This window comes from Tetrao urogallus (assembly GCF_951394365.1).
Source record: "Tetrao urogallus genome assembly, chromosome: 10".
Classification (NCBI taxonomy): Eukaryota; Metazoa; Chordata; class Aves; order Galliformes; family Phasianidae; genus Tetrao; species Tetrao urogallus.
In genome coordinates this window covers 14,288,617-14,303,904 of record NC_136823.1, presented here as the reverse complement: position 1 = coordinate 14,303,904, position 15,288 = coordinate 14,288,617, and the positions used below count along the sequence as shown (strand labels likewise).

At 43.3% G+C, this 15,288-nt stretch overlaps 1 protein-coding gene across 1 annotated transcript in view; it reads left to right on the top strand.

Annotated features, from left to right (window-relative positions):
- Window positions 1-15,288, top strand: part of MAGI1 (membrane associated guanylate kinase, WW and PDZ domain containing 1) — a gene marked incomplete at both ends in the record, with an annotated part of 285,270 nt that overhangs the window by 223,439 nt on the left and 46,543 nt on the right. Inside the window, 8 exons of the mRNA XM_079540300.1 lie at window positions 1,741-1,823; window positions 4,722-4,757; window positions 8,734-8,791; window positions 10,381-10,444; window positions 10,823-10,850; window positions 11,299-11,391; window positions 13,640-13,822; window positions 14,523-15,143. Coding sequence (XP_079396426.1) covers window positions 1,741-1,823; window positions 4,722-4,757; window positions 8,734-8,791; window positions 10,381-10,444; window positions 10,823-10,850; window positions 11,299-11,391; window positions 13,640-13,822; window positions 14,523-15,143 — 1,166 coding nt within the window. The remainder of the gene's footprint in view (window positions 1-1,740; window positions 1,824-4,721; window positions 4,758-8,733; window positions 8,792-10,380; window positions 10,445-10,822; window positions 10,851-11,298; window positions 11,392-13,639; window positions 13,823-14,522; window positions 15,144-15,288) is intronic.

Genomic DNA, 15,288 nt, shown 5'->3' with positions numbered 1-15,288 from the left:
TCGGGATGCAGAAGCAAGCAGTATGGGAACATCCAAGATGAGTTCACACCACCAGCACAGTTCCAGGGAGCCTGGAGCTGTGTGCTGGTGAACTGACCCTGCTGGCTTGTAACTGAAGTGATTTGTCCTCAAAATTCATTGAAGAGGTGTGCTAGTTGGATTTTCATTACCCCGTGTATCCCAATCCTTGTTACCCTATATAGATCAGACCGTGTTGCAGGTCTGACACAATCCCATCCCACGAAAGGTGTTCAGCTAAATTCTCTACGCCTCAAACAACACAGTTGTGAGTCTTAGGTTGCTGAATGCAAAGTAGGAGGAAATATGTAAATATTGCTCTCCTCCCACAGCCCTTTTTCTCAGCTAGATCACAAACTTTCCTATTTATAAGTTGGCAGGACCCCTCTGCCTTATTGTTTTTTTAATTTGCCCGACTTGCTGAATTTCTGCCATTCAGTTTTCTAGCCAGAGATTCATTGCTCCGAAGCATACAAAAGGTTTGTATGCTCATCCTGCCTTGGGCAGGCAGGGCAGCAGGATGTGTAAAGCAATGACTTTTAAAAGAATCATAGAATTATTATGGTTGGAAAAGACTGCTAAGATCACCAAGTCCAACCCCAACCTATGCCCACTGACCACATCCCTCAGTGCCGCATCTCCACAGTTATTGAACACTTCCTGGGACTGTGACCCCATCATCTCCCAAAGCAGCCTGCTCCAATGCCATACCACTCTTTCTGAGAAAATCTTCCTAATATCCAACTGTTCAGATCCTAGGAGCAGGGCAGTCACATATCCTAGCAAAAAATACAAGTTTGCTGGTCAGGTGTTAGTTTCTTGAGGATCGCAGCCCTTGTTATGGCATTTCCTTTGTCACGAGGCTGTTGTGAGACTGAGGTTAAGTTGTTAAGCTTTGAGACCTTGAAAGAGAATAGTTTTACTATGGTATTGAAGCTTCAAACTCAGCAGTGAAGACTAAGCCAGACAAATAGCACGTCAGGACCAGAGGGTTATCTTTGCAGGTCAGGTCTGTGATGACATCAGGCTGTGGCATTATATTACAAGCTTCTCTCCATCTGCAAATGAAATGATGGGAGAAGATAATTTTTAGGCAACGACTTGTAAGGTCGTTCACACTGCAGCCATCAGCGCCAGGACTGGCACTGCCAGGCTGCTGAGGGATTGGTAGGAAGGAAGAGTTGAAAGCAAAGCTGTTCTGCTTCCATCCAAGCTATTCTGCTTCCATCCAGAGAACATTTCTGTTGGTGTAATTAGAAGTTGTCACTGGAAGTTTTGCTTTTGACTAATGTGAGAGCCAAATTCAAACAAACTTCTGCGGTGAGAAAGGTCACTGTGTGCTTTATGGGAGAAGGGAAATTTATGTATTTTCATCAGGAGGCAAATGGCTCTGAGACAGCTCCTGGAATTAAGAAACAAATCACTAAAGCCAAAAGTTGAGAAATTCGTATTACAATATTGTAGCTTTCATATACCTCCTGCCAGTCAGGAATACTGATTTTCTTAGTTCACTTTTCTGTTTTTCACCTTTGTTTTTACAATGCCACGATTCCCATGGTTTGTTGGGCTAGCTTGCAGAATAGCAAATTGCAGCACTCTTTCTACTGAGACAAAAGTATGCCTTCAGGTCTACTGAATAATACAGAGGATATATATTTTTCTGTCGCTGATACTTCAGCTCAGTTTATTAACAAAGGTCAAATTTCCATTTTTTGTTTCCAGCCATAATACAAAAACAACATCTTGGCTAGATCCACGGTGCCTGAGCAAACAGCAAAAGCCTCTAGAAGAATGTGAAGATGATGGTAAGAGACTGGAAATGGCTAAATAATAATGCGTTTGGTCCGTTGGCTTTCTCTTTCCAATAACCTGTGTTCAGAAATACGTAAAAATAATATTTATGAGTAAGTGCATAGAGGTGATGCTCATTATGTTGTAAAATCACTGTCTGTGTGTGTAAGCCATCAGGAAGGCTGATTGTTTAATGAAAGTCAGCAAGAGGTGGTAGAAGGACAGGCCTCCGTTTTTGCAGAGGCTTTCCAGTACACGCCGTGGGTCCCCATGTAGCAGGAACACATCAGTGGGCTCTGTTGTGTTACCCTGCTTTACTTGAATTGTGTTTGGGCAGAAATAACTCAATTGCTTCTCTTTCAGTGTTAAAGTCTGGAGGTGCACTTGGTGTTAGGATTGCTGAAGGCAAATTCTATTGGAAATGGTAGATTTTTGCCACTGATAATCTGCACCAATGTAATTTTGTATTCCTTGAGATGTTGGAAATGCAAGCCACTGTCCAGTTTAGAGCAGCCAAAGGCAGGGCAGCTAATGGAGTTTCTTTCCCTGTGCTGAAAGAAAAGGGACTAATGACAAAAATAACTTAAACATTTGGGAGAACTTTTCCATGGAAACTTTTGTCTTCAGACCAGAAAAGGTGTTGTTATCCTAGTGACTAATTTTGGCTAACCCAGTGTTATCGTGGTGGACAGATAATAAAAGCGGAGGGGTTCACCTTATCCATGTTGGTGCTGTGAAATTAATTTTTGCAGTGTGATTAACCTCCTGCTGGTGTGAGTCAGCTCATTGCCAGTTACGATTTTCATAGAATTGTGAAGGTTGGAAAGACCGCTAAGATCCTCTAGTCCGATCACCATTTTATGTTGGGAAAGGATCATCTTTTCCGTTTGACCTTTTTTACTGGTAGGTTGCAAATGCCCATTCCTGTTTTTGCAACGTGCAGTTTTTCAGACCTCCCCTTCCTCTCACGTGTGAGGTTTGCAGGATGTGAGGAGCCGTCTGTGCGGCCGGGCGCCAACTGGTCCCACTGAGCAGAGCCATCGGCTGTCAGGGTGGAGCTGCGCCAATGAAGACCTTTTTCTGGGCCTAAAAATGAATATGTCAGTGGGTAATCAGAATTGGGGCAAAATTAATCATAGCATACGCAGGCAGAGCTCCCTCCTCCTTGCAATTGAGCACTGCTGGCAGTTTAAAGAGGAGGTTACAAAGACTCAGCACAAGGTTTATCCTTTCTGAGGGCAGTTTCCCCGGAGCACAGCTTCTGTCCTGGCAGTTCAGCCACCATCCCAGTAGCCCTGATAACACCACACGGCACTTCTCCTTGCAGAGGGGAAAGCCTTCGAGACCTCTTGTCCTCTTTGCAATAACAAGGCAAGCACTGGAATGATTTATTTAATTGGGACTGGAGGCATACAGCTGCGTAATTTTTTTTTTAATTCAGTTCATTATTTTACAGAGTAGCAACATTTTTGTTTATCATGTCCTTAAAATTAAGAAGTTTCATCGTCCCATGTGCCTCTCCACTTCATTCACCAAGTTGCTCATTAATGAACGTTTTTAATATTCAGTAATTAGACGAGTTGCTTCATAGTGCAGCAGTGCACTGCAGTGTTTTGCCTGGCTGTTCTGATCTTGCTTCACACATAAGAGTAATTGTACGTCACAGCACTAAGGACAGAGAAAATTATTTTTACTGCATCTTGGAAATTGGACTTTTTTTTGGTGATGGCCATGTTGGGATCCCACTGAAGTCATGGGACTCTAGATCCATTTTTTGTGCGTGTTGTGTGTGTGTACATGTGAGTTTCAGGCTCGATCCCATCCTGTTCGTGGACTTTGTGCCTGTTGGATGTTCCTTCTGGCCTGTCGGGTGTTATCTCTCTGTGAGGTGTGTCCCTGACAAGTTGCTGGTAGTTTTGAGTTGTTTAGGCTATCATAGTTCACATTTCATGTTAACGTTCCTGAACAGATGTTTTGGTAGAACCTATCGCAGATCATGACAGTGTTTTCTAGGTATCCAAATTTTCAAAAGCAGTACTCTGACACTACACCTTCTGTTTGCTTCTATCATTCACTTATATGGCTTATGCTTTACCATATTAGGTCCACGATTGTTTTTACCATCTTTGTTCTGGTTTTGTCATCATCCTTCATTTTCTGACTGCATTATTATTATTTATAGGCTAAGCAATACTTTAATCATCTGTGTCACTGTTAACTTATGAATATGGAGCAGATAATGATAAATGGAGCAAGAGCGAATATTGATGGCTTTGTGTGTTTGAAAAACTATGTGAGCTTTGTCCCAGGTGCCTCTAAAACTGTAGAATTCCTGTCTATGCCTTTACCAGTGCCTCTGGACTTTGGTGTGGGCCTGTGGCTCCAGTTAAATGGGTAATGAGTTGCTTCACATCCTTCTTAAATCATCTGAGTAGGCACAGTGAAGTCAGTCAGACCTTTCATGCACACAAATTTAGGTCTGTTCTTGAGAACCTTGCTACATTAGTTCTTATTTAGATGCAAGGTTTTTCTCTCAGATTTCTTCATTGGCATTCAGGTCTGGCCTCCTGATAGATCCATATGTCTGCAGAATGGATTACAAAGGTCAGACCATGCAGATCTGAGGGAGAAGCTTCACTGCAGAGAGGATACAAACATGTTGCTTTGCCACATCAAACTGTGGCATGAAAGTAACCCGTTGATACAGGTATACCGTTTTTTTTTTCATTATATACAAGAAATCCATCAATATTCTGGTCACTAGATTGTGATAAATGGGAAGCTTGGGCTCAATGTATAGAAAATCAGTGCTGGTTCTGCTGTTTGCTGTAGGGAATTTCTTGCTTGGTGCTGGTATCTGAATTTTTCTTTTAATTTTTTCTATCTCATTTACTGCTCTTCCCTTGGAGAAGAAGGGGTACACACGGAGGAACTGGACAGTGAACTAGGTAAATCATCCATCTCTCGTTTTGATGTTTGACTTCAACTGCACTGTGTTAAGCCTTTAATTGCTTTCTCCTTTTTGTCATTTTGCATCTTTCGATTTTGCTCATTTCAACAAGCCTAATTTAGCAACAAAACTTCCCTAGCCAACAAAGGTATTGGTCTTCCTTTGCTCCTACACAGATTTTCTTACTAATTCAGGGTTTGAAGAAAGCTGGAGGGCCTTAATTGTGCAAGGTTTGTTAGAAGTTATTTCCCCCTGCAGAAGTTAGAGGCTTTTACATTGGCATCAGTGGCTTCAGGGTGAGGCTTAAGGTTGCCAAAGTTGAAATCAAGTGGCTAAAGGTAAAAATATTTCCCAGACAAGAGAGTTAAATAGCGGTTTAGGAAGTTTCAGTGTTACACAGGGTGCTATTGCTGAGCTCGTGAATGAAGCAACAGAGCATTTTGCCTCAGTAGCTGATTTTATAAGCAGATGATTTTTGATGATGTGGTACACTTCTATTTGCTGCATTCTTTTGCGAAGAGTGCTGTCTTGGTATCTACTCTCAGCTGTGCTCGTTCTGTTTGTGCTGATGGTGGAGGTAGTTGTTGCTTCTGTACACCTACGCTCTAGTGCACTGAAAGGCACAAGATTGCATAGGGGGGTTTGTTTCCACTTCGTATATTATAGCTTTAAAGATGACTGTGTTTACAGTTTATATTTGTGCATACAGGAGGGCTGCATTACCAGAGAATTAACCTCCAGTGTCTGTAATGATTTGCAAGTTATTTTGCTTCCTGCTTTCTTGTGATTGATGGGGCATTGGCAGCCAGCAGCTTATGAATGACTTTTAACACTACACTCCTGGGTAACATACCTGGAACGGTGCATGAGGAGAAGGGTTGAAAAACAGATGCAGGAAAACTCATTAATTGATAAGCCTGGCAGGCACTTCTGCACCCAAGTGTTTTGCTTGAACATCACGAGATGTTCCCTTTGTTGTAATGCAGCAAAGCTTTATTGAGATCACAGCCCATTGATACACTGCTGAGATTAGCAAATAACGCCGTGAGAAGAAGGAGGTGTTCAAATGGTTCAGCATTAGTGAGGGGGCATGAAAACATACAGCCTGTTCACTAAGTGCACTAGTATTCAGTATAAACATGTTGTTGCCAGATAAATTGCTCTGCAGTGTATCTGCAGTTTGCTTTATGAATATGAGAAAATGGAAAGTGGAAGTATTTTTCAGAGAGATGGACGCGAGATGGAGTAATAGATCACCTCTTATGTTATCACCATTCTGTTGTTAGAACGTTGCACTAAAGGACACAGAAATCTAGGCTTTGGAGTGGAATTGTTATGTGATTGGGCAAATCCTCCTGGACTCACCTACATGGGGAGCAGTGTGAGCTGTGTACGATGAGCTCATCTCCAGCTCCTTTATGGTTGGGTACAACCCGAATCCCTGCTTTTGGGGTTCTGTTGTTGGAATCCATCCACTCATCCATTCCCTCTGTAGAACAGGGTACTGAACGAGAGCATCTCAGCAGGAGTCTGTGTATTTACCTCAGACTTAAAAGTGTAAAACTGGGTATTTTTCCATTGAATTTACCTGCTAACAAATGCCCCGAGGCTGCAGAATGCTACATGCCAAATTAAAAACCACATGACTCACTCACATTCCTAATGGTGCAAAATGTGTTTTTGAAGTCTTATGTTTATGAAAAATTCTAATACCCTGGGTCATCTTCAGTGCAGCAAAAGAGGTAGAGAAGGGAGATGAATTATTTAAAGCAGCTAAGAAGCTCGACTGTGCAACGTGGCTACGGAAAATAATGGTTTAGATTTCTATGGAGATTACTGCTGTTAGATAAATTTCATAAGGCTTTTAGAAGTCTGAAAATGCATCTACATAATCAACAAGTAATGTGTTGAAAGCTGCAGTTTTTTGTATTGGTATTTCTGGTAGTACAGAGATAGTTTCTTTAAGTGGAATGCTGAAGAGATAGAAAACCGTCCAGTAGCCTGACGTGATTTTGGCACAAGAGCATTTTTGGCATTAAGAAAGCATTGAATTTCTGTTTTTCCGTGGATGTTCTTGAAAAGAAAAGAAAACAAAACAAAATTTAACATAAAAACCTGTTGTAAACACTAGACAAGTGTTGTATTCTTGTGTGTAAAAATCACAAACAATACTAAAAAATAAACATAGCTGGGTAAGAAAAATGGTGGAAAACTCACTTTGAGGCATTTATATATTTCGTCTCCCTTCCCATATTCACTTTTTTCCTCCTCCTCTACTTGGTCTTTGGCATTCCGCTTTCACCATGGGGCAAGTTAAGAATGAAATGGCAGCTAAACTTGTGATGTCCCTGATTGCTTGCTAAGTTTTAGTCGTGCTGATTGAAATTCTTCAAGCTTGGCCCCAGAATGTGTTCACCAGAAAGGACTCCTTTGCAAACCAGAGTAGTCTTTGCAAAAAGACTTTGAAGACCTTCTGCTTGCTAACTTTTGTTTTCATACAGTCTTCTTCCTTCTATAGTATGGAGGAGTATCAGTTTCTGAAGAATTCGTTTCAAACCAATCCTCTGATAAACCTGTGTAGTATTTTTATACTCAAATCTTAGCACTGGCTTGCATTTAATTGCTTATGTCTCAAGGAATCCAAAGATGTTTAATCCAATAAGGATAAGACAGCAATAGGAGTGAAAAACCTTCCTTCTGTCTGCAAATAAGGGAATGTGGAGCGAAAACCATGCGATCAATTTCATCTGATCTTCAGCCAACTCTGAACACAGACATAAACTTTGAGTAATTAGCCCATGTGTGTTTGTATAGATTCCATTCATCTCCAGTCTGGAGATATTTCTGTCCTTATGGCAACATAGCTGAAGTCTATTAAAGCAGGATGAGTTAGTTACATTTATTAATAGGCCATTGCTGATTGTGTTGGTTGAGCAGTTGATACTGTTAATGAAAATAAATCTTTGCATTCGATAATAAATGAACACTGACTGTTCACTATCGGCCTTGTCAATTTAGTGTTAAATCTTGAGGAATTGTTTTGCATTGGATATTTGAATGTATATTATCTGACAGTGACTTTAAAAAAAAGAGAATGTGCTGAGGCTGTGGGACAGGGAGCACAATTGCACAGTCCATTGCATGGTGAAGCTTTCTTTTGAGTTGAGTTACAGCATCGTAGAACTGCATCACTGGATGCAGTGGTAATTTCAGTACTCACAGCCAATAGGAACATTGTGTTTAAATGAGTAGGACCCCTTAAGTAATACATGCAGGTTTAATAATCCTCAGTTGGATGCTGAAGTTATTTTATTGTGTTCACTAATTATAGCCAAAGTAGTATATGCAGTCTAGAAAATCAACAGGAACAAAAGTGGATGCATTTCCAAACACTAATTTCATCTTCAGAACTGTTTTTTTGTTAATTATGCCAATTAAAACAGGGAATCTCTGTTACATGTGATTATGGCAATATGTGCTTTTACGTTAAATGCTGTGCAGTGAGATTACATCTGTGTGTGCCAGCCCCACATGGGTGGTTTCCATATGCTGGGCGTTTACATTAAATTCCTTTTGTCCTGTTCCAAGATGTACGTTTACTCTGGGCTGGGGGCTGAGCCATGAGATGTAAATCTCTAAGAAATGAGTCAAAAAATATACTGTTATCAGCAGGGGTGATCCTAGATGGCCTGGCCCTGGTACAGAAGAGGAAAATGCTCTTTCTGTAGTCTGCTGCAGTCTCACCCATCTTCATATGCCGGCGTTAAAATAAATCTGACCTGTTCACTGTGTCGGTTTCTCTTGCTTCCATGGAGGGCTGCTCTGCCTTTGGTGGCCAATCCATGAGGGTACTTGTGGTGTCCCAGAAAGAAAACATATCAACCACTTGTTCTTTTGATGCCAAGAGCAAACCTAACATTGAACAGCTGGGGCATCTTTCTGTTGATCTCCAGTAATGTTTTTTCTATTTCCAGAGTTGCCTGCTGGTTGGGAGAAAATTGAGGATCCCGTATATGGTGTCTACTATGTAGAGTAAGTGCTGTGCTGTGGGGCTGGTGGGGCTGGTGAGCAGTGGGGGCTTGACTCTGCAGCATTCCAACAGCATCCTGCTTGGAGCCCTGATGCCTGCTCTGTTGTAAGGAGCATGGTTAGGAGGTGTGGAGGAGCTGGTGTACCCACACCGCCCCACAGAGGTTCTTGTGCTGGGCTGTGTTGTTCAGACTGGAGTTATGGGGTTAGTGCAGCTCTCGCCAGAATTAGAACAGCTCCTTCATCTGAATGACAAATCCCTCCCTTGGGAAACTGGAGAGCTGAGTTTTGTTTCATCACTGACCCCATAAAATGAATTTTTAATTATGTGTATACTCCTGTCTACTAGGATGGCTTACGATAGCCCTCAGAATAGACATGGAATGCGATTTCTGTCTGCTTTGGCTCATTTCTGACCCTACCATCTGTGCCTAGGGAAACAAGGTTAGCAAACTGTATAATTAAGGCTTGACGTTTATTTGTCAAAGACATGGAGAATATTTTTCTGCTATTAAATGCCACGCCAAGACATTTCTCCAGCTTTTTTTCCCATCGCTTCACATATGCATACCAGTTAGTTCTGTGGCACGCCTTCCTGTTGGAATTAAACTGGAAAGTAACAACAATGGGGCATAACTTTATTTTACTTACTATCTATAAACTGGCAAAATGGTTTTAATTTGAGCATCTGTCTCTTCCTTCTAATTCAGGCACTCCATTATTACTGGTTAATAGCTTTTTTGAGAAACAACTGTATGGCAAAAAGGTTTAAACTATCATTTTTTGGAATCATTCTAATTTCTCCTAACTATCTGAAGCTGTCTTGAAATGGAAAATCTTTTGCAAAACTGATGAAGTGGCTTTTACTTGGTTCTTTGGTTGTTTAAATATTGATCTTTAGCAGAAAAGTTCCGAACCAGCACTTTGCAGTGCTCACAGCATAATTACTTGAAAATGTGTTTGGTTTTTATTAAAGACATGGTGGGATAAGAGACGATAAAATAACAAGTTCTTAAAGGTAAGCCTTGCCTGGGGCACAGAGGTGGGCTTTCAGAAAATACTGTTCAATCTGTGCATCCCCTCACAGTGGGAACTCTTTGTAGCTTTACAGTAGAAGGGAGATTACAGAAACTATTGAATTAATGGGTGATGAGCAGCTCAACTCTGCTGCACATGTTACCAGGTATTGGGACTTCCTGTGTTTTTTGTTTGTTTGACTCCAGTGAGCTGGAGAATGGCTGTGCCCCTAGGAATGCAGTTAAAGCAGTGACAATATAGGCCTGTCTTTAAAAATGCAATCAGACAGACCTCACCTTTCCTGCTGTAATTTCATTTCTTTTACAGAATGGATCACTGCTTTAATGTATTTGATGTAATCTACCATTCCTACTCAGATGTCATATTGATACTGGAGTCCTCTTTGTTTTCTTAAGCAGGCTTTTTGGCTCACCCAGATGAGCACTGCCTCACATGTGCTGCTGTTGATATTGTTTGGTTTTTCATTCCCTTCCTCAGAGAGGTTTCACACCTGACAATGATCCCTGCTTGTCACAGGACAGATTTCCTAATTCATCATTCTCTTCCATCCCCAGCCACATCAACCGGAAGACGCAATATGAGAATCCTGTTCTTGAAGCAAAGAGGAAGAAGCAGCTTGAACAGCAACAGCAGCAGCAGCCACCAGAAGGTTAGCAGCACCAAGGGCACCATGGTGGAGGTGTTCAGGGGGGAACCTGCCCTCCCTCACTTTGGCAGCCCCATTCTCATGGTTTTGTCCTTCATTCTGTGGCCATAGTGTGTTCAGAGGTAAAATGACACCACAGGAAAGGCTGCTTTGGGACTCGTAGCCTACTGAAGGGAGTGAGGAGTGAGCATTTACACGTACATTAGAGAAACCTCTCTGCATGGGAGAGTTTTGGATTTTGTGGAGCTCAAACATCTGAAGTAATTTCATGATTTCAAAACACTCCCCTCTCCCCTTTTTTCCCCTTATTCACTTTTTAAATTTTTTTTCCTTCTATTTTCTTTTTAAAGCAACCCAATGGCAATGAGGGACTTACAGGTTTCTTTTTGGACCTTTATAGCTTTCCCACTCCTTGTTGAACAGCATCTCCTGTCAAAGGGAGAGAAGGTTTAGGTCTCAGCATTTCATCCTACAGCTCCATTTGCCACAACATCATCCCTTCTATTTAGCAGTCAGGGTGAACAGATGTTGTGTGGACTGTGAAGAATAGCTTTAATGTAAATGTTGAGACCACTTCGTTGCAAATCCTGAGTGTGTGAGGAATAGTGTCTGAGCACACAGATTGTTTGACTTAAACACAGAGGATCCTCCAGAGCTATTTTTTGAACATCCCATTCACTTTGTTCCTCCTCTGCATGTCTCTTTCTGTTCTTGCTATGCTTTACATGTCTCCTTTGCTCAAACCCCACACTCCCAATGCGTATATGTGGAGGAACTCGTAGTGCTGTTGTGAAACGAGTAACATTTCCCTCTCTGCCCCCTCCAGAATGGACAGAGGAGTGTCCATCTCTCCCACCACCCGCTGCTCCAAACCTTGTTTCAAACAACCAAGAGGCAGTTCGGGAAGCACCAGTGCAAGGTAACAACCTTGTTAAACCAGCTGTAAAAGTACAGCAAGGTTTTTTCCTGCAAAGGAAATTCCCACCACAACCAGTAAAGGGAGTATCATACACCAGGGCACATCTGCTCATCTGAATTCCCCTAGACTTTGAGACTAATTGTTTCAAAGCCACATTTGTTGCCAAATGTGAGGAGCAAATGAGATTACCTGCATGAAAAAAATCATGACTGTTCTTCATGTAGTGTCCCAAGTCTTCAAAAAGGCACGAAAACGTGAGTTACATTAGTGGGTAAAACCCACTGCTGCTGAGTGCAGGTACAAATAGGAGAAGATCTTTTTCTACAGAGCTGTACTGTGAGGCAAGGATTATGCTTTTATACCTTCCTGGATGAGTTTACAGCATAGCTCTTACAGTACGATCCAGGACATTTCTTTTTGTTCACACAGGGCAGCCTTCCCTCCCAAAAAAAGACAACATAAAATCGTACAAGGCCTCCAGCACATTCCCATGGGATATTAGAATATATTCAGGTAATGCACATTGGCACCAAGGAGAAACATGTCTGGAGATGGTACACTATCCACCAGCATCCAGCACTGGTCATTTCATCCGAGTGCTGTTTTGTACAAGGGCTGCCCAAACTCCATGCCTGGCAATGCAGGACCCATTGTGCTGGGGACCTCACTCAGCTTCTCTACCCGCTCCCGACTGCCATCCACTGAAATCTTGTACCAAGATTTTTGTTAGCCTGCCTCAATGATGTTCTGGTCCACACTGATACTCCTTCTCTCTCTCATTCCTTCCTCTTCCTTTCTTAGTGCTGCTCCTCCTTCTCTTGCTCCCTGTTTGTATCACTGTTCCCAGCTTCCCTGTCCCCTCGCCCTGTACCCAGGTGTGCCCGTTTCCCTCTGGTGGCACTGCTGGGATCTTCCATATACACTCCTTTAAAACATTCTCCCCCTGCAAACACGGTAGGTGGGACATAGCTTGTGGTGCTACTGTCTCTTGTTACTAAGGTCAAGTTTAAGCTGTGTTTGTGGGCAGATGCTGGCAAGCTTTGCTTGTTCTGCTCATTTTTTGAACCAAAAGTGAGCACAGGGCCAAGCCCTGCTACACGCTGCCTATGTTTTGCTGCACCTTGGGATCTGAGCACAGCATCTGCCTGCCATGTGCAGGATTACCATGTTCCTGTGCTACCCTTCAAAGGCAGAAGACTGAGTCCTTGCACTGCCCCCTCATGAATAATCTTCAAATATACATTTTATTTTATTTTTTCCCCCATTCAAAGGCTTACAAGCCTCCAGTTTCCCTCAAGGTTTGCTTTCTGAGCAAAGCCCCACGGCAATACTGCCGAGGTTTCTGAAAGGATGCCAGCTCTGCTGGCTGTGACACAGGCTGCTGATCCTGGAGCTGTCACCAGAGGGCTTAGTGGCACAGGCTTTTCCCCTCTAAGCATTAAAAATAATTAAAAGTGCAGAGGTGCGCTGTTGGCATGTGAAGTGCACAACCCCTTTCCCATCCTGTGCAGTGTGCTGTGCAAGGATGAGCTTTTGCTTTTGGAGCACCTTGTTCTCCCTTATCTGTGCTCCCAGAGAGCATTAGCAGCCCTACAGCACAGCTCCCCTAGGACTCGAGATGCTCTTTGATCCACCTTCGCTACAGCACTGCTTCATCTATAGCAGGTGAGGAGCAGGAAGGAAGGAATCAGACTTGAAACAGTTTCTGAAGAGCGATGTCAGCATCCCCTCTGCTCCTCACCAGAGGAAGTCATAGGGGGGTAGTGATGGTGGGGTGGTAGGGGATTAGCTGAAGGGTTATGGGGTGTCTGGACATTGCTCTGGAGCTGCTGGAGATGGCCAAGTGGAATGAAACAGAGATACTCATTTCTGTGGAAATTCTCACTTAGTCCTTAGTGCAGTGGATATAACCACCTCGACACAGAGATAAGGCACATTATTAAAACCAGCATTGCTAGCTTTAATATATTCCCTTCCAAAAAAAACCTTTTCTCCCTGTGTGGCCTTGGAACTGTGGTGCATACAGCAAAGGCAGCAGCTGGAAGTAGGAGGGTTTTGCTCGCTCCTTTCCCTGCATGATTGGTCCCAGGGAGACAGGTGGAGGGCAGTGAGGTGACAGAGCGGCAGAGTCTGGCCCTGTCCCAGCTCCCCGCTGTTTGTGCACTTGTTAGAACGCAGAGGGATGGAGGAAAAGAAGACCAAATGCTCTTGCCTGCCTTTTTATAGATTTTCCAAACTTCCTACACAGGGAAACCTTTTTTTACAAGAAACCCTTCTGAGTTGAAAGGGAAGTTCATCCACACCAAGCTAAGGAAAAGCAGCAGGGGGTTCGGCTTCACCGTCGTCGGAGGAGATGAGCCAGATGAATTTCTGCAGATCAAAAGTTTGGTGCTTGATGGCCCTGCGGCGCTGGATGGCAAAATGGAGACAGGTACTGGTGCTGGAACTCAAAATCACCACCACCACTTTGGTTTATGGTTTTGGGGATGTTTTTATAAGCAATTCGAAACAACCTTTAGTCCTCATCGCATTTTTGGAATAAGATGTTCAGCTTTCCAATCAGCAAGCAGGGAGGTGGGATGCAACATGAGGAAATCCTGATAGGATTCACTCGAATATCACACGCTGAGCATCCCTGTCTTACAGCCACGGCGTTAAAGAATTGAATCGTAACTTAATGCTGAGTTTTCAGGCTGAAGTATGTCTGAGACGTGGTACATGGCACCGTATTTGTACAGTTGCTGTTTGAGCCTTCTGTTACAGCTCTCAGTTTTGCTCCTGTCTGATGTCAGTAGAACAGGGTGTGACAGTGAGAGCTTGGCTTGGCAATAACTGCTAAATGGGCGATACACTGTCGCTTGAATTTATTACCTTTTTGCATATACCAAGTTCCATTTTCACTTTCAGAAAGTGTTTATGCATGTGAAGGCTTTACGTGGAGAATCCACTGTGTGCTGATAGTTCTTGCTTGTCCAAATGCTACCATGGCTTTTCTTTAAAAAAAAATTTAGTGCTGCTCTTTGCCCACGAGTGGCACCTGTGCACTGCTGGGGCTCCAATTCTGTGTTCCTGGGGTGTACAAGTGTGGTGTGGCTGTATGCACCTGGTATATCTCTCTGTGTCCTCTGCAGGGGACGTCATAGTCAGCGTGAACGACACCTGTGTGCTGGGGCACACTCACGCCCAAGTTGTGAAAATCTTCCAGTCCATCCCCATTGGTGCCAGCGTGGACCTCGAACTGTGCCGAGGCTACCCCCTGCCCTTCGATCCCGACGACCCCAACACGAGCCTGGTGACTTCCGTGGCAATTTTGGACAAAGAGCCGATCATTGTGAACGGGCAGGAAAATTATGACTCCCCAGCCAGCCACAGTAGTAAAACAGGGAAAGTCAATGGCACAAAGGAAGCGAGACCCAGCAGCCCAGCTGAGGTCTCCTCCAACGGACCCCATGGGTACCCCAATGACACAGTCTCTTTGGCGTCTTCAATAGCAACACAACCTGAACTGATAACTGTGCATATAGTGAAAGGGCCCATGGGCTTTGGCTTTACTATAGCAGACAGTCCCGGTGGGGGTGGCCAAAGAGTGAAACAGATTGTGGACAGCCCGAGATGCCGGGGCCTGAAGGAGGGTGACCTTATAGTCGAAGTCAACAAGAAGAATGTGCAGAGCCTCACTCACAACCAGGTGGTGGATATGCTGATTGAATGTCCGAAGGGAAGTGAGGTCACGTTGCTGGTGCAGCGAGGAGGTACGTTCTTAAAACTGCTTGAAAATATTTCTTCTTCAAATTATCCAAAAACATGCATGTCGTGAAAGATCTGCTCCCTTAAACTTCAGGGTTGAAAAGGTTTGTGTCTGAAGGTGTAGGAACTGCTGCTTGTTGGCAGTTGTAG